General features: G+C 37.5%; 2 protein-coding genes across 5 annotated transcripts in view; one reads left to right on the top strand and one right to left on the bottom strand.

The window, feature by feature from the left end:
* The window catches only part of plpbp (pyridoxal phosphate binding protein), a 52,749-nt gene extending 52,449 nt beyond the window's left edge, over window positions 1-300 (bottom strand). For 2 of the 3 annotated variants that reach the window (XM_053482169.1, XM_053482171.1), the window contains exon 1: window positions 153-260. Coding sequence is in view for 1 of the 3 variants with exons in the window: in XM_053482168.1 (XP_053338143.1) it covers window positions 153-251 (99 nt within the window). In the remaining 2 variants the exon portion in view is untranslated. Of the gene's footprint in view, window positions 1-152 lie in introns of all 3 variants that reach the window. The other variant, XM_053482168.1, reaches the window with a different exon arrangement.
* A 582-nt stretch (window positions 301-882) lies between these two features.
* Window positions 883-22,972, top strand: sars1 (seryl-tRNA synthetase 1). 2 transcript variants are annotated; one of them, XM_053482520.1, is made up of 11 exons: window positions 883-1,095; window positions 2,074-2,144; window positions 5,343-5,420; window positions 15,593-15,751; window positions 17,537-17,680; window positions 17,840-17,995; window positions 19,830-20,051; window positions 20,263-20,392; window positions 21,855-22,012; window positions 22,105-22,234; window positions 22,525-22,972. In XM_053482520.1, the coding sequence occupies exons 1-11, from the start codon at window positions 960-962 to the stop codon at window positions 22,683-22,685; spliced, it is 1,545 nt and encodes a 514-aa protein (XP_053338495.1). In that variant the 5' UTR covers window positions 883-959; the 3' UTR covers window positions 22,686-22,972. The 2 variants fall into 2 exon arrangements, with proteins under 2 accessions (XP_053338495.1, XP_053338494.1); XM_053482519.1 differs by having other exon boundaries at window positions 884-1,095; window positions 5,340-5,420.
* The last annotated feature ends 1,312 nt before the right edge of the window (window positions 22,973-24,284 follow it).

Below are 24,284 nucleotides of genomic sequence, written 5' to 3'. Positions count from 1 at the left end.
GCGACTTCTCTTTAGCTAATGTATATGTAACGGTTAAGCACTTACATAAACCAACCGACGCAGCACACTCACTAAGGAACTGAGTATAAAGTTCCACAATTTGGTGGATTGTTTCTCACCAAAGCGTTGAGCGTTTTCTTTAAAAAACTAACCTTTGGTCGTCGGGTGACTGCCAAATTTACACGATCCACCACCGCCTGCATCTTCTTACCAACCTCTTCCGACATCGCTACTCTCCACATAGCATTCATAGCCCTGAGATTGTCCAATTGTAGATTCAGTTTTACAGTGTGCAAAGCAAATATGACATGTCCGGTCTCATGGCTGTCAAAATAAAGGTCTTCATTCTGCATCGCCACTTCTGTATGAGTAAGATATAGACTGACAAGAACGTTGTAGCACTTTGTTAAGGTCATTAATATATATATATATATATATATATATATATATATATAGCACAATAATATTAGGCATCACCTTAACCTTATTATATTATTATATTTGATAGAGGGAGGGAACTCTAAATGAGCCCCTCTAACCCATTAATGTGCCAGAAACATGAGAGGTATAACTTTCTGTATAATAATAATAATAACAACGAGTTTTTTTTTTTTTTACATCATCAGTAAAGACGTCCATGTTACGACGTCCACGCATTGACTAATCATGACGAAAGCGACCGCGCAACCCATCGCGCATGTGCCAATGTTCCCGCGTGCAAAAAACGTAAGGTTGAATTTCAAATAGATCCATACAGCCTATATAGGTACACTACACAGGGAATTAGATATTGGCCCTTTCACCCCTACATAGTGCGCTAGAAGCTTAAACTATATCGTTTGTAAATCAGCCCGTGAGGGACGGAGATCACCGAACCACTCCCCATTACTGCAAAATCCAGCTGCAGTTGTTCCTTGGGTTTCTTTACTTCCCTTTACGCATACAGTCAACCTGGCAGCATGGTTCTTGATCTAGATCTTTTTCGGACAGATAAAGGTGGTGATCCAGAAATCGTGAGAGAGACGCAGCGAAAAAGATTTAAAGATGTGTCCTTGGTGGATAAACTCGTTCAAGCAGATAAGGAATGGAGAAAGTGTGAGTGGCGCTTTGCTTGCTAACAAAGCTAGTTTATGTTACATTATGATCATCGAGAAAATGTCATCCTGATTTAAAATTAAAGATGGTTGTAGCGTAAAATAGCTGGGTTGTCTTCATCATAAAAACCGACCGCGTTTTTTTTTTTAAATCATTTAAGTTTTGTGTTTTTAATAAACGAGTAAGATATGTATATGTGCTAGCATGCTAACCGCAGTAACATCTACATTTATCGCTGTCAGATGGCTAACCTGGTAGCATTATATATAAAGTGTGTGTGTGTGTATAAAATCAGTTAAGCATCTTTGAAAAGATTAGTCGACCAGGCTACGTTGTAGGAAGTCTAGTTGTAGCATGTAGCAGTATGATGTCATCACAGCGCTGCAAGGAGTCTGATGCAATCTCTGAAGAAAGGTCACGGATTACTTTTAATACTAATTCTTACTTACTAAGTCTAATTCTTGTGATAGCTATTATAATTTAACATGTTGGGCATAAAAGAATGAAAATTGTTACCCTGGAACCAGCATTCAACTTAAAAAAAAAAAGAAGAAGAAAAGAGCATTTTCACACTCACTATGTGATGAGAACTTTTAGAATTTTGCCTATAATAAAACCATTGTGAGACTAATTAGAAAGGAGACTTTGGTTTGCTAGGGAGCAAAAGGATTGAATAGACAAAGATCTAATGCAACCTGAAAGAGTAGGAAGTGATGCAGCCATTGTACATAGTGCTCATTGTACAAGCCCTTTGGAAGCAGGGTTGTGATATGGGGTTGCTTTCTTTGGTCAAGTCTAGGCTCATGTGGCAACAAAATAAGGTCAGAACTAAATGACCAGATTATGCCATTAAATTTTTTTCTTTCCTCATGTCAAGAGCATATTTTAAGACAACAATGCTAAGTTTCATCAGGCTTAAATTGTGCAAGAGTGGTTCTTGGAGCATAAGTCAAATATATATATATTTTTTTCTCCTAGGTCGCTTCATTGCTGACAACCTTAACAAAGCAAAGAATTTATGTAGCAGAGCTGTTGGTGAGAAAATGAAGGTACATGTCCCATTCATTGGTGTTTTAGGTTAATAACAAGTTGTTATAGCTTCATCTTTGAATCATGATGTATCATGTTCTGTCTTGTATCTTATGTTTATTAAAATATATTCTAGTGTTTAATATACAGTATGTTTATATTAGGCATAAGAGATTTATCAGTTATAGTTGGATCTTTACCCTTTAATGAGACTTGCTCTTGTTTTATACATGCGCACACGCATGTTGTACAAACACAAAATAAAATATGTTTCACACTAGGAGTGGGCGATATAACCAGAATCTTCTATCTTGGTAGAAGCAATTTTCTACCTCGATAACGATATATATATAACACAATATAGCAGTTTGTATCTGAAAATTCATAAATAAAAATTCAAACATAAAGAAACATTTTTTGTACTTTGGCCATTTTCGTTTGGATGCTTGGATTTCAAATGATAGAGAAGGTTTGATGTGTTTCCACCGCTTGCTAAAACAGTGCACTTGCATACCTTGCAAATCACATTCATCTCATTTGTATCACTTTTTTTATACCCAAACCAATGCCACACCACAGACGATGTACTTTTTTCTTTACAATCTCCTTGTTGTTGGTTTCGTCACATGTAAGCAAACTCACTGCTGTCTTCTTCCATTGTCGAAGTGTATGTTCAAGTTGGCTTTATTGTCATTTCAACCATATACAGTTAGTACACAGTGAAACGAAACAACGTTCCTCCAGGACCAAGGTGCTACATGCAACATAAATTTACAACATAAATTAACAGAAACACTAAACTAGCTAACCAAGAGGCATACTTAGCTGGCTAGCAGAGATAGGACAGAAAGACCTAACATAAATTAACAAAGGCAAACACATCAAATGTGGGACGAAACAGTGACACCTGATTGAGCCAAATATCTGTGCGGCTCAGTGGACAGCGCAGCGCGACTATATGGATAGCGCAGATAGAAAACCCACTTTTTTATTTTTTTATTTTAAAACGTCAAGACTGTTTAATATTGTTTCCACCTTGTCATGCCCGATTCATATTTGTGCATTCCAGCGGGGTAAAATGTAATTTGATGGTCGGTGCTGTCTATTTCTATTCGAGTTGGTCCGCGCTGCGCGATCCACCGGGCTGCGCGAATAAACTTTCAATACAATTTTATTTGTATAGCGCTTTTAACAATTTACATTGTCACAAAGCAGCTTTACACAATCAAAAGAATTAGGTTTGTATGAAATGTAATTGTGTATGAATCAAAATGATATGATTGTCCCTGATGAGCAAGCCGAGATTGTCCCTGATGAGCGAGCGAAGATGAGATCTTCAAGCAGGACCCCAGGACGAGCCAGACAGGTCCAGAGGGCAGAGGAGGTCTGGATCACCGGCAGCTCAGGAGCGACATGTATAGCTCGACAAAAAGATAGGTAGAGGGAAAAGGAGAGAGGAGAGAGCAAAAGAGATGGAGAGATGGCAGTTAGGTATGGTCACAGTGGAACAATGTATAATGTGAATGTATATTTAGTGCAGAGTGCAAGCAGGGACTTAGCAGCGAACCTAACTGTGACCGCATAACTAAAAAGGTAGAGCCAGAAGGAAACACAGACATGAGGGCTTCCTGAGATGTAAAGCAACCAATCACTTCACCATCAACAAACCTGAGTGATCAATGAGAGTGAGGAAGACAACATCTGAACATACCAGTTCACCATAATACTCTATGTCCATGAGTCCCCCAGATCTGCTCCTTTACCTAAGGCTAATCTATTTACAAAAATGCTTGACTAAATAAATAGGTTTTTAGCCTAGACTTAAACACTGAGACTGTATCTGAGTCCCGAACATTAATTAAAAGGCTATTCCATAACTTTGGGGCTTTGTAAGAAAAAGCTCTGCCCCTGCTGTAGTTTTAATAATACGTGGTACTGACAAGCAGCCTGCATCCTTTGATCGAAGTAGGCGTGGCGGATTGTAAGACACCAGCAGTTCACTAAGATACTGCGACGCAAGACCATTTAATGCTTTATACGTCAAGAGTAGTATTTTAAAATCGATGCAAAATTTTAGGAGCATATTCCAGGAGATTAAGGGCATGAGGCGAGTACACCCTGATTGGGTGCCAATCCATTGCTGTGCAAACGTACACACTCACACACTCATTTACACACTATGGTCAACACCTCTGATCCTAATCCTAAACAGCTTCCACTCTTTTTGGATGGCTGTTCACAAGATTTAGGAGTGTTTCTGTGGGATTTCTTGCTTATTCTCATTGTCTCATTCTGTAGACCATTTATGGTGTCAGACACTGATGTTAGACAAGAAGGCCTGGCTTGCAACTCCGTTTCAGTGCATCCCAAAGGTGGTCGATAGGGTTGGGTCAGGCCTCTGTGTGACCAGTCAAGTTCTTTCGCAGCAAACTCATCAAACCATGTCTTTATAGTCCTTGCTTTGTGCACTAGGGCACAGACATGCTGGTATAGAAGAGGGCCTGCTCCAAACTGTTGGCACAAAGTTGGAAGCATAGTAATGTCCAAGATGTCTTTGTATGCTAAATCATTAAGACCTTCACTGTGGGGTAAGGGGCCTGATTGAAACACCTGAATTCAATAATTAACAGTTTTGGCCAAATACTTTTTTCCATATATTGTAACTCTTAAGGGTGAGAAGTTTGACACTTTTTATCTAATGCTTTGGCAACCATGCTGATTTTGAAATCACACATAAACAGTAAAACTTAGATTTTTAAATATTATTTTAATATACATACAATTAAAAATATGCTCCCCATTTACTCTGAGTAAGAAAGTTATACAAAAATAGTACCTGTATCTTTAAAAATGTCCTTTAATTTAAAGGTGCACAAATTGCAATTTTCTGGGCCGATTCCGATTTCTTTAGAAACCCAAAATGCAGAAAAGGCATAGGTGTCACCAGGAAGACCAACCTTCCTAAGTTAGTATGCCAAAAGTCATCTTGTGTACATCTGGAGCTCTACATATATAGCTCTTATGTTGATTTAAATTTTTTTTTTAGTCCATGGAGGCGTGTTGGTGATTTAGTATTGGTTCAGGACTACTTGGTATGGCATTATCACAAAAGGTTGCACTCTTTGAGGTGTTCATCACGTTCTTCAGGGGTTACTTAAATATGTGACAGCAGAATTTCCTTTATATTTTTCCATGTTTTGCTTCACCTGAATCAGAAGAAGGAGCCAGTTGGAGATGATGAGACCCTCTCTGACGATGTTCAGAACCTCGAGACACTCTCAGCAGACATATTATCAGTAAGTCAGATTTAATAATATTTAATACATAAATATGTAAATGCTTGGAACATGCCATGAACAAACTTGGTTACAGCCTTGTAAATAAGCATGTTAAATATATTGATGCATGAGTGGCTGATGCCACCTTTTTTCTTATATTAGAATGATGGTCCTTAGGCTGCAGTTTGCAAGCCATATGTGACTCTTTGGCTTTACCTTAATTTATATTTAAATTAATTTAAAATGTATTTCAATTTATATATAGTGAATTTCTGCACTTAATAGAGAAGAAAACCTTATCTTTTACTGTCAAGCTAAACAATCAGAATGAAAGAGTTTTTGTGCATCCTTGCATAAACAAAAATAAATGAAAAAAATGAAACATCCTTAGGAACATTGTGTCTTTATAAAAAGGTGTGTGAAGAAGATTTTTTATTTTTTTTGTTAAAAATATTCTGATATCCAAGCACACTTCTGGAACGCATTATTTTCCAAGGATTAAATTTGTGTGTCTAAATTTATATAAATTATTTATCTTTAAATATAAACCGTTTTTGTGTGAGGAATCTAAAAGTATAGGTCTGAACAGCTGAGACATCAATAGAAGTCCTGTGGAAACCTGGTCTCAACCGAGCCCGGTGTAAATAGAGCTTACATATTTATGAATAGTCACTTTACCCCAAATAAAAGGTCTTTGAGTTTTCTTTTGCTATGGGCACACACCCAAGACTTTCAAGAACTTAGTTCTGTGTTCAAAACAATCTGTGAGGTTTGTTTATTCTCTGTTTTCCTTTTTTTCAAAGTCCTTCAAAGTTCAAAAATTTTATTTTCTTGTATGTGTATTTTGACATAAGTTTAAAAGTCGCACATGAATTTAACATTTAAATCAGCCACATTATAAAAGCCCATTTTGTACTCTATGTAAATAAGTGACATTTTAATGCACACTTTATAAACCCCTAATAAACCGCTATACCACCCACCCCACCGTTCCCTGACTCCAAGCCAGCTTTTCATGCATAAGAAAGGCTAGACGCCAGGCATATTTAAAGAAAGACAGGAGAGAAACGAAAAAACTTGGAGCTGGAAGTCTGGGTTCTGCGTGCAAAAAAAAAGGAAAAATAGAAAAACAAACCATCAAATAGGAAGGGGATTTAACTATAAATGTGTATGAAAAAAAAAAAAACCCACACACCTGTTGAATTTTCGAGTCTGAATGATAAATTGAGTAGTAAATCTTCTCCAGGGACAAACAAGACATAATATCTCTAAGCCACTGGGTGTGAGTGGGTGAGGTGACATCCTTCCACTTCTCAAAAGAGAATGCCTGGCAGGAGTGTTGCAAAAGACAACAAACGCTGTTTAACTGGACAAAAACCTGTTTAAAAAGATGCGAGAGGCCTGTAATTTATCATAGGTATACCTCTCCAGGAACTCGGTTTCCGGCAGCTTTTGCTTAAAAGCTGTGCCGAGGTGGTTCCTGGGTTGTTCTTAGCCATCCAAAATGATTTCTTTTAAAGTGAGGGTGATGGTTTGAGTGTTCTTCCAGACCTTGTTGAAGTGGCTACACCTTCCAGTAACATTCTTACTGTGTGTACAAATGTTTAAACTTGCTGTATTTAAAATTCTGTAATTATTTAGAAATTGCTCCAAGAAATCCTGAGTTCTATGTCCTCTTTCTGTCATGTTGGCACAAAAAAGCCACCAACTGCAGGTAGCCATGATCACTGAAGCTTGGGGATCCACTACATGGTTTTAGACTGTATAACATAAGTCTTTATTAATCCCAAAGAAAATGGCTTCTCCAGTGGCTGCATATTTAAAGGTGCAAATACAATAGAATAAGTAGAAAAAAAGAGAAATAAAATACAATATAAACAGATATAAATAGAATAAAAATTTATAGATAAAAACTAAAAAAACTACAGACTGTACAGAAAGGTACAGAATTGTCTTTTTTGATTAATGTACATATGTTATTGCGTATAGAGTAGTAATGCTATTGCACATGATTTCCATAATATTGCATAGTTAGTGGATTTGCATGTGATATTGTTATTGTGATAATATCCCACAATGTATCAGGGCATGATAAGTTTCTATTGATTATTCTGTCATGACATGACATGGCAGAGTTTATTTGCTACTGGTATAAATGATGTCCTGTGTTGTTCGGTTTTAGACTTTGGTAGTCTCAGCTTGTGGCTGCATGTGCTCCTGTATGACATCAGTGACTTGTGTAGTATTGTCCATGATACTGAGAAGTTTCTACTAGAACTAGAGACTCCACCTGTACTCCAATAACAGAACCCACTTTTCTGAGGAGCTTGTTAAGTCTGTTGGTACAGCAGAGAAGATAATGATGGATACCACAGAATGGTAGAATAAGGTTCTGCATACATTAAAGGGGTCATACGGTCCTACATGCACTTTTTCAAGCTGTTTGGACTGAAATGTGTGTTAGGAGAGTGTGTACACAACCACTCTACAATGATAAAGAGCTGCCTAGTGATTTTCTTTTCATTTATTAAAATAGCATGCCCCTTCTGAAATGAAAGGCCAATCTCAAATGCCTGTCGATGTGACGCCACACCAACAGAGGCCGCTCCTACTATAGTTGATTGACACTGGTGTTTTAGCAAAGACCCGCCCTGAGTGAGAAGAAGCTGTCGGCCATTGTTTTTCGCCGCTGGAGCAAAATGTCGCCTTAGCGAGTGGAGTACAGTTGTTGGGTGTAATAGTGAACACAGCAGTCGTCATTCACTACAGACATCTGAGCCGCTGAGGACGCAGTGGCTGAATTTTGTTTTTGAAGCTAACGTCCCCGCCGATCTACCTAAATGCGTTAATGTTTGCGCTAATCATTTTTTTCCAGACTACTTTAGAAAACGCGGGTCAATATAAAGCAGGTTTTGCTAGGAAGCAGCTCCAAAAAAAATAGATCTGTACTAACGCTTCGTGTTCCAGCTTCATCTTCACCAGGCTCGGTGATTGTGATTTCTTTTTCTATGAATCTTTGCAGATCGCCTTTTCTAATAATCACAATGAATGTGGAGTGTAAGTTAACTTACACTCTCATAGAATATGGTTATTTCATCTTCTCTATGTACATCCGTCTCTATATAATTCCTAATTGCCCTTTTATAAAAAACAATGCATTAAGGTGATTGTCTAGTTGCAAACTGTGTACATAGTCGGAAAACTATATTATGCTTGCCTTTGTAACGTTGGTTTATATCGATGTCTGTCAAAGAATAAGAAGTCATGTAAACACATCAGTAAACACATCGTGTTCGTATCTTAGCTTCTCCGCTTTTGTTGTCATTGCTCGCGGCAGCGTAACAGCCCGTTATGTCATGCCCATGCAGTGATGAGAAAGACAAATCGAGTCGATGCATGTTCATTCTTTTAATTTCTGCGTTGTCAGGCGATATTTCAAACCTCTGGGTGGGTTCCCTACTTAAATCAAACCAAAAACTACTTAAGAAAACAGGCTCAGGATCTATATTTCAGCGTTTTCCAGTTTGGACTGCATTACCCACAAAGCATTGCCCGCACTGCGTTGTGGGCAATGCTTTGTGGGTAATGCAGCCCAAAGCATTGCCCGCACTGGACTACACTCCCGTGGCTATACAACACGCGTGTACAGAACTGGGGGGCGGGCTCAGCAGAGATCATAAGCATTTAAAGGAGCATGTACTGAAACAGGCTGCTGAGAACAGAGCTAGTTTTTACCAGGTAAAAGTAGTGTTTTGTTTTTTTTACAACAATTGAGAATTTTTTATTAAAGTATATTACAAATTTTTCATTAGGACCCTAAAGAATCATATTAACATTTAATGAAAAATGGGACTGGATGACCCCTTTAAAGGACCCAAGTCTCCTGAAAAAGTACAGGCCACTCTGACCATTTTTGTACACAGCATTAGTGTTCTTTTATTCAGGCTCGTTTATTGTCAATGTGAACACCCAGGTATTTGTAGCTGTCCACTGATGCGCAGGTCGGGTATTTTTCCAACCTGCGGGTCCCGCTTTTATGAAATTATTTGGCCCGCCCAAGCCCACCCCGCACCACTGTATCTATTTTTACACATCATAGGCATTGTAATTCAAATGAAAACAGCCTTTATTTCAGCCTGAAAGTGCTGGCAACAACATATGATAATGAATATGAACGATAAATCAGGTCATTGATAATAATGATACACATTTTAAACATTTACAAAGCAGCGTTTGTAATCTAGGCTAGACATTTTTTTATTTTAGATTTGTATAGGGCAGGCCTACAGTTTACAGCCTGCGCTAAATAACCACTGACTTTTTTTTTTTTTATTTATCACACATGAATATTTATTTAGTGTTTTTACGTTCGCTGTGCAAAAAAAAAAAATGCTAAAACATTAGATTTAGCAGCCTGACCTTTTTTCTTTTAATGATGTAAATTCCCGACCTCAATTTCTCTTGCACCTCGTCTTCCATCTTCACTTTTATTTCTTTGTTTTTGTTGCGACTGGCAGCGGTAGCTGCTTGGCGCTTTTGTGACTTGACACGTGATGTAACCTTATCACAGAACATAATAAAATATGAAAATAGACATTCCCAAATGTTTAATATAGGCTATAGGGAATTGCACGCAACATACATGTTTTTTTTTATTTTGTTTTAATGACCCAACCCAACCCGCCCAGCAAATAAAGTGACAATTGCTTTACCCGCCCCTTGATGTTTATGGGGTAAGAGATAGTCCTCTGCTTCCTAAAATCTACCACCAGCTCTTTGGTTTTTGAAACATTGAGCTGCAGGTGATTTAGTCCACACCACTGTCAACAAAACTTTCAACCACACTCCTGTACTTAGTCTCATTGCCTCTCTTGATACAGCCCACGACAGCAGAATCATCTGAGACCTTCTGCGGATGGCAAAACTGTGAGCGGTGTCTGATGAGGTGTAAAATGTAAACAGAAAGGAAGATAGGACTGTCCCTTGGGGGGCCCCTGTGCTGCTCACAACAGTGTCTGAAGTGATGTTCTGCAGTCTCACATATTGTGGACGGATGATAGGACGAGTTGGATAGTTCGTAATCCAGCCTCCGAGTGGCACAGCTATAGTGCTCGTCCTATCATCCATCCAGAGATCGCTGGTTCCATTTCCGGGTTATATTTTAACCTCTTGCAGCCGGAGATCTAGAGAAAGCTAATTGACCGAGCTCTCTGAGGGGAGGGATGAGAGGTACTTCGTACTCCCGCATCTGATTGTGTTGACCGCACTGGTAAAATCAAAAAACATGACTCTCGGTTACCTGACTCCTCGAGGTATGTATATGCTCTGTTCAGCAGATATATGATGGCATCCTCCACACCAATGCGGGGCTGATAGGCGAACTGCAGAGAGTCCTGGTATGGTTCTAAGATTGTCCGGATGTGCTTAAAGACCAGTCTTTCCAGTGGCTTCATGACATGTGAGGTCAGAGCAACAGGCCTGTACTCACTGTTCGTCTTTGAGCGTTGGGCGAAGGAACAAGGCATAATGTCTTCCACAGGTCTGGTACAGTCATTATGCTCAGGCTCAGATTGAAGATGTGCTGAAACACACCACACAACTGAGTAGCACAACCTCTGAAAACCCTAGGACTGAGTCCATCTGGACCTGCGGCCTTGTCTGGACATAATCGCTTAACCTCTCCTCTTACATCCTCTGCTGTGAACTGTATTGGAGACAATGTATGTATTTATGATGTCTGATCAAATCTGTTATATAACAGATTTAGATCATTGGCCTTACTGTGTCATCTTTACTGGCATAAAGAACTGTGTGTATATATAGATTTATATAAAGAAACCAAATATTTGTATAGAGTTGTAGAAAAGTTTAATCTTTTTTTTGTTAGCTGATGACCAACACTTGTTTTACTTTGGCTAAAAAAAGTATACAGACTAAAAAAAAAAAAAATGAAACTTTTAACATATTATTTTATTTATTGTAAGATAATTATTGTTACCATCACTTGTTATTGTCATTACAACAAGTTAAGTTTAGCTTGTTACAATTTATTTGTTACCACTCGGGTTTTTTTTTTTTTGTGTGACAAAATATTTACTAATCTGTTTTAAAAAAAGTTGTTGTTGAATAAAATGTTAAATTACTTATTTTGTCACTCATGTTAATTCCTTAATGTGATATTAAAGTGTCCTCTTTTCATTCATAAAATGAGTTCCCTTTCATCAGGGTAAAAGCAACATTCATTATTACTTTCATAATGTATTAGAGCCTTGATTTGCCTGAATTGACGGTGAATAAGGTGAGCCAAATTGTTTATGGAACAACCCAAAATAAATTTAAAAAAGTATTTTATTTTAGGGTTTAATTATACTTTTACATCTTTTTATTCTTTGAAAATGCTTACAAAATTACCCCAATTATTCTTACATTTACATTTGGGCATTTGGCAGACGCTCTTATCCAGAGCGACTTACATTTTTATCTTACTACACATCTGAGCAGTTGAGGGTTAAGGGCCTTGCTCAAGGGCCCAACAGTGGCAACTTGGTGGTTATGGGGTTTGAACCTGGGATCTTCCGAACCGTAGTCCAATGCCTTAACCACTGAGCTACTCCTGGCCCCAATAATTCTTGAATTATTATTTGATTTTTAAGCAGTTCAAAACACCGGATGAACAGAAAAATAAATTTGTACACATCGCAATATATATCGCAGGAAAAAAATATATCGCAATGTAATTTTTTCCCAATATCGTGCAGCGTCTGGATGAATGCCGCTCTCGATCCCTGAGAGATGGTGGGATGAGGTGAGCAGTGCTAAAGGATCGGAGGGAACGTTTTGCAGTGCGTGGTGTGATTAGAGAGAGGGTGCTGGCCCATTTTTAGCTTTGTAGCAAGCATCAGCGTTTTAAATTTGATGCGGGCAGCTACAGGAAGCCAGTGCAGGGAGCGGAGGAGTGGGGTGGTGTGGGAGAACTTGGGAAGGTTAAAAATGAGACGTGCTTCTGCATTCTGGATCAGTTGCAGAGGACGAATCGTGGACAGAGACAAGAAATGAGTTGCAGTAGTTCAGTCTTAAAATAACAAGGGACTGAACGAGCACCTGAGTAGCCTGTGAAGTAAGAAATAGGCGGATTCTTCTGATATTGTAAAGCAGAAATTTGCAAGAGCAACTAAGGTTAGCAATGTGTGAGGAAAATGACAGATGATTGTCCACGGTTACCCCAATAGTGCGGGCGGTGGCTGAAGGAGTGATTTGATTGTTGTCCAGGGATATCACAAGGTCTTGATCTGGGGATGAGTCACAAGGGATAAACAACAGTTTGGTTTTACTCAGATTGAGCTTCAGCTGATGAGCTGCCATCTAGGATAAGATGTTGGCCAGACATGCTGGAGAAGGAGTCTGGGTGTGGGAGGGATGATAGGGTGCATAAAGACACAGAGGAAGGGGAGACAGTTTCTGCGGGTAAAAGAGAAATTTTGGTGGTTAGGTTTACATAGAATAGGAAGGGTTATGGTGAAGGATACCAGGTAATGATCAGATTTATGAAGAGGAATAGTAGTGATATCTGTGACTGGGGAAGAGTGGCAAAAAAGAGGTCAAGAGAATTCCCTGCCTTGTGTGTTGGAGGGCAGCTGTTTAGATTTAAAGAGAAGGAGTTAAGGAGAGGAAAAAGGAAAGAGGATTGGAGTTTGTCATATGGAAGGTTAAAATCTCCTAGAACAGTGGGAGGAGTGTTAGCAGAAAGAAAAAGACTAAGAAGCATGTCCATTTCTTCCAGAAAGTTTCCTAGAGAGCCAGGAGGATGATAAATAACTAAGATGTGGAGGTCATTTGGAGAGGTTACCTTAACTGCATGAAATTCAAATGATGAAAAACAGATGAGACAGGGGGATAGGCGAAAAGGACCTTCTCTTAAATAACAGCAGACCCGTACCACCACCTCTGCCAGTTTCTCGTGGAGAGTAAGAGAATACATAGGCAGGGGATAGGGCAGCCAGTGTAGCTGAGTTCTGAGGAGATATCCAAGTTTCATTTGGGGCCAGAAAGTCAAAAGAGTAATGGGTAGCTGGGGCAGAGATAAAATCTGCTTTCTTTACAGCAGATTGGCAGTTCCAGAGCCCACCTACCACCAGTGCAGGTCTATGAGACAGTACTAAAGGGTACTTGAGGTTTCTGGGAGATCTGCCTTTGCTATGTGATATTCCTTTATATTTAAATAATATTAATAAAATAATTAATAATAATTAACATTGTAACTAGCAACTATCAATATGTCTCTCTATTCCTTGTATTTGTATTCTGTCAATAATTCCACCTCCATGTTAATCACTATTGATGGTATACATCATCAAATGGTCGGGTGTGTGACCATTGTAAAGAACAGGACAATATCCAAAATTGGCTCTGAAAAAAAAAATCTAACATTTTATATATTGTAACGCATGTCGAGGGGTGTCTTCTCTCCTGACGCACTTCCAGAGTCAAATCTGTACTTCTCATACTCTTTCAGATTTCTGTGCCAACTTGCCACGTCAACTGACCACAACTTGTTTTGATTGGTAAAACACACTTGACATGATTCTATATTTACATTTAGTCATTTGGCAGACGCTCTTATCCAGAGCGACTTACATTTTTATCTCATTACACATCTGAGCAGTTGAGGGTTAAGGGCCTTGCTCAAGGGCCCAAAAGTGGCAACTTGGTGGTTGTGGGGTTTGAACCTAGGATCTTCCGAACCGTAGTCCAATGCCTTAACCACTGAGCTACCCCTGAACCATAAATGTGTTCTTATTATATCTTATTATATCATAACCATAAATGTGTTCTTATTATATCTTATTAAAAAATTTTCTTTTTGGTAAGACAGACTTGACATGATTCTAAATCTCATCCAATTTTGGATGCTGTCCTGTTCGTTATCACTTCCGGCGCTGCCACGAATGGCTGCCTTCCAGAGCTGCTCTGCACTGTTTGGTTGTTGTTGTTTTTTTTTTTGCCTTTAAAGTATTTCAAGTCACTTTTTTTTTGCACTTGTTGCTACAATTCAGTTTGTAATCGTACACTAGGTGTAACGATACATATATATATATATTTTTTTTACCCATTTTCTTTTGTTATTATGGCTTTTGCATCACTTTTCACATGTCGGAGTATCATCATAGCGGAGACGCGAAAGTTTGTAAAGCTACACTTAACAAGGTAAAAAGCAAAAGCGTCTCTCTTATAGGAATGTTGTCTTCTTGATAGGAGAATTTGGTAGCCATTCCTGGTCTCTCCAGGTCATGAGGACATGCTGCAGTCACACACCACCCCTCTTTTGAACCCATATGCTCCTCAGAAGAACAGAAAATACATGATTAGATACTTAATATTTATTATATATATCTATGCTATTTGTTGAACTTTATAATTGGAGGCATTATATTTATTTGTAGCATTTCTTGTATTTCACTGTACTTACCTGTATTTATTACATTTATTTATTCATTGTTTACATCTGTATAATTTATTCACATTTAAATCTAGACCACACCTGGTTACTCACGTTACAGAGTAGAGTTGTAAAAGTCATTCCTCAGTGCCTCCTGCCGTATCTGTGCAGCGCATGCAGCATTTCACCCTCTGAGCTGCACGATAGATGTGGCAGTAAGAATGTTGTTCAGATTGGCGTTGTTTTGTCACAAAAATAAAAAACTTCGGCATGGAACATTAACAGGTGTCACACAGTTCATGACCCAAGCAGTTTCTTTTTCTTTCTCCTTTTGGACAGAAGACCAACCAACTACTTCTCTACGGCCACATACTGTTTGCGATTGGGTAAATAATCCCGGGTGTGTCCGGGATCGAAACAAATGTTATGTGCACGCAAACCTGCAGGGGATTGGGTAAGGGAAGAAATTGTGCTCTGGAACAGAACAAAACAGTTGTTCCCAGTGAGAAAAATGCCCTTATGCTTTTTTATGCCCACTTACATAGAATTTAACATGATCACTCTGTTTGACCAAGGAGTGATGGTATTTACAAATACTTATACTTTTTTATAACACGAAAATAGCCCAGGGAATGTATGACTTAAGTAAATTGTGTTCTGTGTAATCATACAGACTATAAAGATGCTTAAAGTACTTGTGCATTTGTTTTGATAAGTAATAGTGTCCTTACTCTGTGTATTACATTTCTAACAGGCATTGACTGTCACTCAGATTAAGAAGGTTCGAATGTTGGTGGATGAAGCAATTCAAAAAACTGACAATGAGCGAATGAGGCTGGAGATGGAGCGCTTTGAGTCCCTGAGAGAGATTGGCAACCTTCTTCATCCCTCTGTTCCCATTAGCAATGATGAGGTGAAATTCTGTACCTTTGTATTAACTTGTTAAATATGGAAAAGATAGGCTGACTCAAATAAGTGTTCTTTTTTTTTATTGCACTTAAAATCTGTGTCCAAATAAATTAAATGGAAATTAAGCTATGTTCACACAGGATGCAAAAGTATCCCTAATCTAATTTGGTGACACAATTTTAAACAATTTATAAGGCTGTTCACACTATGTTTTAAATGTAGACATAGTGTAATTATTCTTGTTTCTAAACTGACCTGAACAAGCAAACTAATATGTCACACAATGCATCAAAGCTGACTGTCCAATTATTTAGCCATAATTATTTCTTTAAATTTAGCTTTTTCTTTGACACTGTTGACCAGTCAAATGCTGCATTCCTGATTTGTAAATGAATGAGGCTGTGATTTTTGTCAAGTCAGTGCTAATATTAAATGGCTAAACAACTACCAGTATATGGAAATGATTTATTTTTATTGATTAATGATTTATTATTGATTAATGATTTTTTTTATTGATTAATGATTTATGATTTAGATATAGTTTTATTTATACATCAACTTATTTTGATACTACTTATGCTTATACTTGGTTTTTAGATAATAAAACAAAAAAAAGGATATTTGAATTTTAGGTTTTTCTTTTGTATCAGCAGAAAAGTTTATTTAAAGACGTTATTTTAAATAAAGTATTTAGCACATACCTAGAACTACCTCAAGGTAATGGCTAAATAAGTGCTATTGAAATATTTTGTGCATCTTTATCCAAATAGTCAATTATTGTTTTAGTTATCAATTGGTTATACTATTATCAAAATAGTCATTGGTTGCAGCTAAGTTGCATTGACATGAAAGTTGCATTAATCATGTTCTGACAAAGGCTCCACTGGCTCATTTCAATGCTGTTGACATTAATTAAGTAACACATTTTTGCTTGCTATTATGGAATCTTTTTGGAGAATAGCAGTTTCTCTTGTTAATTTGCTTAATTGTTTGTGGCTCATTTATATTAGTTGCGTATTTAAGAGCCACTGCTGCTTGTTTTGTAACATGCAAAATGGTCCACAGACAACTTGTGTTAAGAACATGTCTGTTCAACATGTCTGTATAAATTTATTAATTATTGGGTGACCTTAGAAATTTGCTGTGGGTCCCATTTTATTTGTAACACTGACTGCCATATTCTGGCGGTCAGAGTTTCAAATATAACGGCACCCACTACAAATTCCAAAATCATTCCATAGCATCTCTAGGTTGAGGGTGAGGACTCGGCTTATCCCATCCATAAAGTATGCAAAAGAAAAACGTCGTGATTTGGCCTGGTTTGCTGCATCAGGGTCTGGCCAGCTTTGAGGGGAAGATAAATTCTCAAGTGTATCAATAAATTTTTCAGGATAATGTAAGAATGTCTACATCAGTTGAAACTCTGTAAAAGTTGGATGATGCAACAGGAAATTAACCCAAAACACCAGAGCAAGTCCACAAGAGAATGTCTTTAGAAAAACAAAATCTGTTTTCTGAAGTGAACATTATCCTATAATTTTTTGATACACCCCCTCAATAACTGCATGCTGGGCAGGCCCTGATACAGCAAAGCAGGCCCAAATCATGTTTCCCTTCACAAAATTTATGGTTGGTGTAATGTTTGCATGATATGCGGTGCCCTTTTTATGTCAGATGTCGTGCTGTGCGTTTTTTCCAAATAGTTCAGTCTTAGTTTTAGCAGTCCACAAAACCTTTTTCCAGTATTGCAGTGGACAGTCAATGACTGCTAAATGTCATTCTTCTTCAGGATGCTGATAATAAAGTTGAGCGCACCTGGGGTGACTGTACAGTACAGAAGAAGTATTCTCATGTGGATCTGGTTGTCATGGTGGATGGATATGAGGGAGAGAAAGGTGCCATTATTGCAGGAAGCAGAGGATATTTCTTGAAGGTTGAGTATAAAAGTAACTGATTTTATTAGAAAAAAAGGATTTTGTTGTAGAGCATGTATGGCTGATAATGTAAATGCCCAAGGTTTTTAGCATAATTTATATTTTGAAACACAATGTGGAATGACCAATTATTGTGTATGTTATGTCATTTTCATTAGGGTCCTTTGGTTTTTCTGGAGCAGGCTTTGGTCAACTGTGCCCTACGTATCCTTTACAGCAAGAAATACACGCTCCTTTATACACCTTTCTTTATGCGGAAAGAGGTCATGCAGGAAGTTGCTCAACTCAGCCAGTTTGATGAAGAACTGTACAAGGTTGCACCCTTCACCTTAACTTACAGAAAAAAGTTAAAATCTTGGTCAGTTAGAATTTGACAAAAGCTGCCAAAATTGTACAGTCGTGGCCAAAAGTTTTGAGAATTACATAAATATTGGGAATTGGAAAAATTGCTGCTTAAGTTTTTATAATAGCAATTTGCATATACTCCAGAATGTTATGAAGAGTGATCAGATAAAATGCATAGTCCTCCTTTGCCATAAAAATTAACTTAATCCCAAAAAAACCTTTTCACTGCATTTAATTGCTGTCATTAAAGGACCTGCTGAGATCATTTCAGTAATCATCTTGTTAACTTGGGTGAGAATGTTGACGAGCACAAGGCTGGAGATCATTATGTCAGGCTGATTGTGTTAGAATGGCAGACGTGACATGTTAAAAGGAGGGTGATGCTTGAAATCATTGTTCTTCCATTGTTAACCATGGTGACCTGCAAAGAAACGCATGCAGCCATCATTGCGTAGCATAAAAATGGCTTTACAGCCAAGGATATTGTGGCTACTAAGATTGCACCTAAATCAACAATTTATAGGATCAGCAAGAACTTCAAGTAAAGAGGTTTAATTCTTGTTAAGAAGGCTTCAGGGCGTCCAAGAAAGTCCAGCAAGTGCCAGGATCGAGTCCTAAAGAGGATTCAGCTGCGGGATTGGAGTGCCACCAGTGCAGAGCTTGCTCAGGAATGTCAACAGGCAGGTGTGAGCGCATCTGCACGCACAGTGAGGTGAAGACTTTTGGAAGATGGCCTGGTGTCAAGAAGGGCAGCAAAGAAGCCACTTCTCTCCAAAAAAAACATCAGGGACATATTGATCTTCTGCAGAAAGTATGGTGAATGGACTGCTGAGGACTGGGGCAAAGTCATATTTTCAGATGAAGCCTCTTGCCGATTGTTTGGGGCATCTGGAAAAAGGCTTGTCCGGAAAAGAAAAGGTGCGCGCTACCATCAGTCCTGTGTCATGCCAAGAGTAGAGCATCCTAAGACCATTCATATGTGGTGTTGCTTCTCATCCAAGGGAGTGGGCTCACTCACAATTTTGCCCAAAAACACAGCCATGAATAAAGAATGGTACCAAAATACCCTCCAACAGCGACTTCTTCCAACAATCCAACAACAGTTTGGTGAAGAACAAATCATTTTCCAGCACGATGGAGCATGTTAAACGTTAAAATTTTGGGTCCATGGCCAAACTCCCCAGATCTTAATCCCATTGAGAACTTGTGGTCAATCCTCAAGAGGCGGGTGAACAAACAAAAACCCACTAATTCTGACGAAGTCCAAGAAAAGATTATGAAAGAATGGGTTGCTATCAGTCATGATTTGGCCCAGAAGTTGATTGAGAGCATGCCCAGTCGAATTGCAGAGGTCCTGAAAAAGAAGGGCCAACACCGCAAATACTGACTCTTTGCATAAATGTCATGTAATTGTCGATAAAAGCCTTTGAAACGTATGAAGTGCTTGTAATTATATTTGAGTACATCACAGAAACCACTGAAACAAAGATCTAAAAGCAGTTTAGCAGCAAACTTTGTGAAAACTAATATTTGTGTCATTCTCAAAACTGTACTTAAGAGTAAGTTGCTTTTCAATATACTCGTATTAAATAGTAGTAAATAAATTAAGTGATAAAGTTAAGAAAATGTCATGTTTTCATGTGTGAACTATTTTACAGTATTTCTTTTTTATTTTAAACAACCTAATTGTAAAAAAAAATATATTAAAAGTGATTAACATTTTCATTGTCTAAGTTTGCTTTACATATGCATAAAAGATAAGAGATGCCACAGGAAATTCATATGATTTGCATCTCTTTGCAGGTTATTGGGAAGGGCAGTGAGCATTCTGATGATACATCAGTGGATGAGAAGTATTTGATTGCTACTTCAGAACAGCCTATAGCAGCCTTTTTGAGAGATGAGTGGCTAAAGCCGGAGGACCTGCCCATCCGCTATGCTGGCCTTTCTACCTGCTTTAGACAGGAAGTCGGTTCCCATGGCCGAGACACCCGTGGTATCTTTAGAGTTCACCAGTTTGAAAAGGTTGGTTGGTAATAAACACACTTTTTCATGTTCTTTCTGTAATTGGCTTAAAATCAGCAATATTTACAGTTTTGTACAGTATTATTTTGTTGCTGAGTAGCTGTACTATGCAGTGACAATATTGTATCTACCTACCATTAATATTTTAACTTTTTGAATGATTTAATTGCTTTACTTTTTTAACTAAATATCTCTGTAAATTCCAATACAGATTGAACAGTTTGTGTATGCCTCACCTCATAACAACAAGTCATGGGAGATGTTTGATGAGATGATCGCAACGGCAGAGGAATTCTATCAGTCTCTAGGAATACCATACCGCATTGTTAACATTGTCTCTGGTCAGACTCTTTCTTTTCTCTCTTTAATCACTTTACTTCCTTTGAAATTAGAAATTAATATTTGAATATAGCTATTATTTATAAAAATAAAAAAACAGGAGTCTCTAGAAGTATAGTATAGCATAGTAGAGTATATAATACAGTATATCTGTAAACCTTCACCTGCCACGATACCTTCACCATACCACGTTTGACTGTTACTCAATTACTCAGTTTGGCTGGTTGGCCAGATCTGGAAATTACAGAGTAATTCTAAAAGAATGAACTTATTTCATGACTAATTGTTTCAGTTTTCAAGCATCGTTATGGAATGAGTCAGTATCACTGTAAGACAGGAAATAAATGTTGATTGTAAGTAGAATACTTGAGACTTGGCTGGAGTTCATATTACTTTTTCTTAATAAAATATTGTGTAGTGAAATCGGTTCATTCTTTTTGAATTACCCTGTACTGTTGGTTGTTCCAAATCTCTTCCATTTCAGAATGGTGAAGGCTATTGTGTCCTTGGGTGCTTTTAATGCTCCAGGTAGTTTCTTGTATCCTTCCCTAGATTTGTCTGGACACAATCCTGTCTCATTGGTCTACAGATAACTACCAGATGCAGATACAAATACCCTTCACCAAAGGGTCTGAAAACATTGTTGTCACTGGGCACTGTATCTTACCAGTAATGTACTTTTGTAAAAATCTGAAATGATGATAGACTCTGTGTCAAAACTGTGTCTAAACTATGAAACTGTTCTTTGACAAGTTATTAAGGCTTTGTATATAATTGTTTTCTTTGTTTTGTTTTACCTAGTATATCTAGAATAATTTATAAAAAGAAAAGGTTCACTAAGCTTCTACCTGCAAAGCACCAATCGGTGTTCCGAATCAATTGCAATTTAGTGGTAATATTTAAAGCAATTTTGTGGATTTTTGTATCTCACCTGCACATGTTTTTCATTATAATTATTATGCAGTCTTTATTCATTTTTATATTTATTTGCACACTAAAAGCACAAATAGTTTGGACGTTTTATCTCCTTTTTTCTGCTACTGGCTAAACATTTTAACAACCTTATATTATTGGTTCTGTGCTACTATAACATTACATAAGTAATAGGCAAAATGCTTTATGCTCAAAGGTTTTTAAGGATTTTGTATTTTTTTAGACAGTTTTCTTAGCTGTTTTACCTAATAAATGTAATTTCCGTTATCACCCAAATGAGGATGGGTCCCCTGTTGAGTCTGGTTCCTCTTTCTACTACCATCTCATGGAGTTTTTCCTTGCCACCGTCGCTGTCATCCTTGGCTTGCTCATCAGAGACATTTTATTAATCATTCATTCATCTCATTACACTTCCATAAATTTTCCATTTAATTTTTTTTTTTTTTTCATTTTGTGAAGCTGCTTTGAGACAATGACCATTGTTAAAAGTGCTATATAAATAAAATTGAATTAATTTGGCCTGTTTTGTAGGTTCTTTGAACCATGCAGCCAGCAAGAAGCTGGACTTGGAAGCCTGGTTCCCAGGCTCTCAGGCTTTTAGGGAGTTGGTGTCCTGCTCCAACTGCACAGATTATCAAGCTCGCCGATTACGTATACGTTATGGCCAGACAAAGAAGATGATGGACAAGGTAAAACTGTTGGTTCTTATAATTTTAAGCTCATGGAAAATGTTATATAAGAAGTAAATAAATAATAAAATAACTTTTATTTTTTGGGCAAGGCTGAGTTTGTGCACATGCTCAATGCTACAATGTGTGCTACTACTCGTGTAATATGTGCCATTCTGGAAAACTACCAGACTGCAGAAGGCATAATCATTCCAGAGCCACTCAGGGAGTTCATGCCTCCAGGTAATTTTATTTATATGTGAATCTGTCAGTGTATTTTAAGTACATTTAATGATTGCATACTGTTATAGGCCTTTTAAAATTCTCAAGTCTAGTGATGAATGTTGCTCAAACTCTCTATACTGTAGCAGAACCTTTGCTGACCATGATGTAGTGTTAAGTAACATTTGGCAGATACTCTTTCGTTGTGATTTAAATGTAAACGCTTATGTTCTTTAAAATCTGTTTGCATAATAGTAGGAATTTGCTGAAGAATATGTATACTTGCTTATTTGTTAATTTTTTTTTTTTAGACCTGAGAGAAATTATCAAGTTTGTCAAGGCAGCACCTATTGACCAAGACTTGTTAAAGAAACAGAAGAAACAACAAGAGGGAGGGAAAAAAAAGAAGCAACAAGCCAATGCCACTAACTTGCAAAACAAAGTGGAGAACATGTCAGTAAACGATTCTTAAAAACCTCTGTCCTGCAGCTGTGGAAATTGCTATTGGTATTTTCAAAACTTTTAATTTCATCCCACTAGTCTATTAAAATATCTAATTTCATGGTACCTAATTTTTCCATCCATTTTGGTGATAATCATACATATAAACCTGTGTAAGTTATGGTGATCTAAAACATGGCTGCATGTTATCTGGAGACCTGTTCTAGCTATCAACAATGGCATGTACACATTTGTGCTTTAGAATATCTTCAAAGAATGAGTTTGCTGATGCATCCAAATAAATAAATATGAAACTGAGTCATGCCGGTTTTATTTCATTAAAGATGGTTTATATTTACTGTAGTTTGTACTTAACTTTGAATCTAGGATACATTTTATAAAAACTGATTTTCCATGATCTGATTTAGATGTTTTAGTGTTTTACTTGTCTGACTGAAGCTGTGTCCTGGTGACTTTGTTAAGGTCAATCCTGGTAAACCCTGTCCCCACCACATGCATGGAAAAGGGACCCAGGATTTGGTGAATCACTAACAGTTTTGCTTTGTAGCTAACCAGTTTAAAACATTCAAACTTTCATCAACAACAGAATACTTAACAATCCAGCAAACACAAAGTAATTAAAGCCATATGATTTTGTGGTGGGGGGGGGGGGGGGGGTCTGCAATGACACTACATCTAATAAGGAACAAGAACAAAGAAATTAAAAAGTAGAGTAACATAAAAATGACACTTCCTGGTCTTTGAAAAAAAAAAAAAAAGAAAACATTTTTCACATTTATTATGCTATAAAATTGATTGCTACCTTTAAAATGCAATATTAAAAATTAAGGTGTTTAGATAGTCATTAATTATTCACTAGTTCACCTCATCAATGTAATACACATGCAATTTGGGTGGTATAGTTTACTGCAGTTAGCTGTATGAGCTCAGGTAAGGAAATGCCTGGACATGAAGATCAAGTATAAAGGTAGAAAATACATGCTTCATCTGTTTATAGTAAAACTTGATTTGAAGTATTTAACAGAGCAAGCTTCTGCATTTATATTGCAGTTCATGCTTTTAGAAGATAGAATAATCATAGATTTCTATTTAATATTGTACCACAGTTAGTAAGATTAAGGTTGCACAGACATGCTCATCAGTAACATATATTAGGAAGGATTTCATTAAAGTTTTCAATGACAAAACTGAAAACATCATGCAGTTTAATACGTAATGATATAGGTGATAATATAACTAGATTACATCAGTCCATCAAATGTTTTACTTTTCAAGAGACTCAACTAAATTCACTTATCTCCTTAGTTTGCTATCAACTTGTGTACTAAATCCTATACTGATATTTATTTTAATGTATTATCAACACAAATTGAACCCCTTCTACATTATTACAATTCCTCTCTCAGCAATGGCTATATACCTACAGGATAAGACTGATTGACAGTATACTGCTTTATCCATTTATACTGTATTTAGGATCACAGGGGGCCCTGGAGCCTATCCCAGGATACTTGGGGTACAAGGCGGGATACATCCTGGCTGGGGTGCCATCCATCAAAGGGCACACATTCACATGCTCATTTACACCCTACAGGCAATTTGGGAGCGT

This window comes from Clarias gariepinus, chromosome 22 (genome assembly GCF_024256425.1).
Source record: "Clarias gariepinus isolate MV-2021 ecotype Netherlands chromosome 22, CGAR_prim_01v2, whole genome shotgun sequence".
NCBI classification, from domain to species: Eukaryota; Metazoa; Chordata; class Actinopteri; order Siluriformes; family Clariidae; genus Clarias; species Clarias gariepinus.
This window is presented reverse-complemented; position numbering and strand designations above follow the sequence as displayed.

Coding starts and splice junctions, on each gene's coding strand:
- sars1 (XM_053482519.1), top strand. CDS start 960: ATGGTTCTTGATCTAGATCTTTTTCGGACAGATAAAGGTGGTGATCCA. Junction 17,996..19,829: donor TTGATGAAGAACTGTACAAG/GTTGCACCCTTC, acceptor ATCTCTTTGCAG/GTTATTGGGAAGGGCAGTGA. Junction 22,013..22,104: donor CAAAGAAGATGATGGACAAG/GTAAAACTGTTG, acceptor TTTTTGGGCAAG/GCTGAGTTTGTGCACATGCT.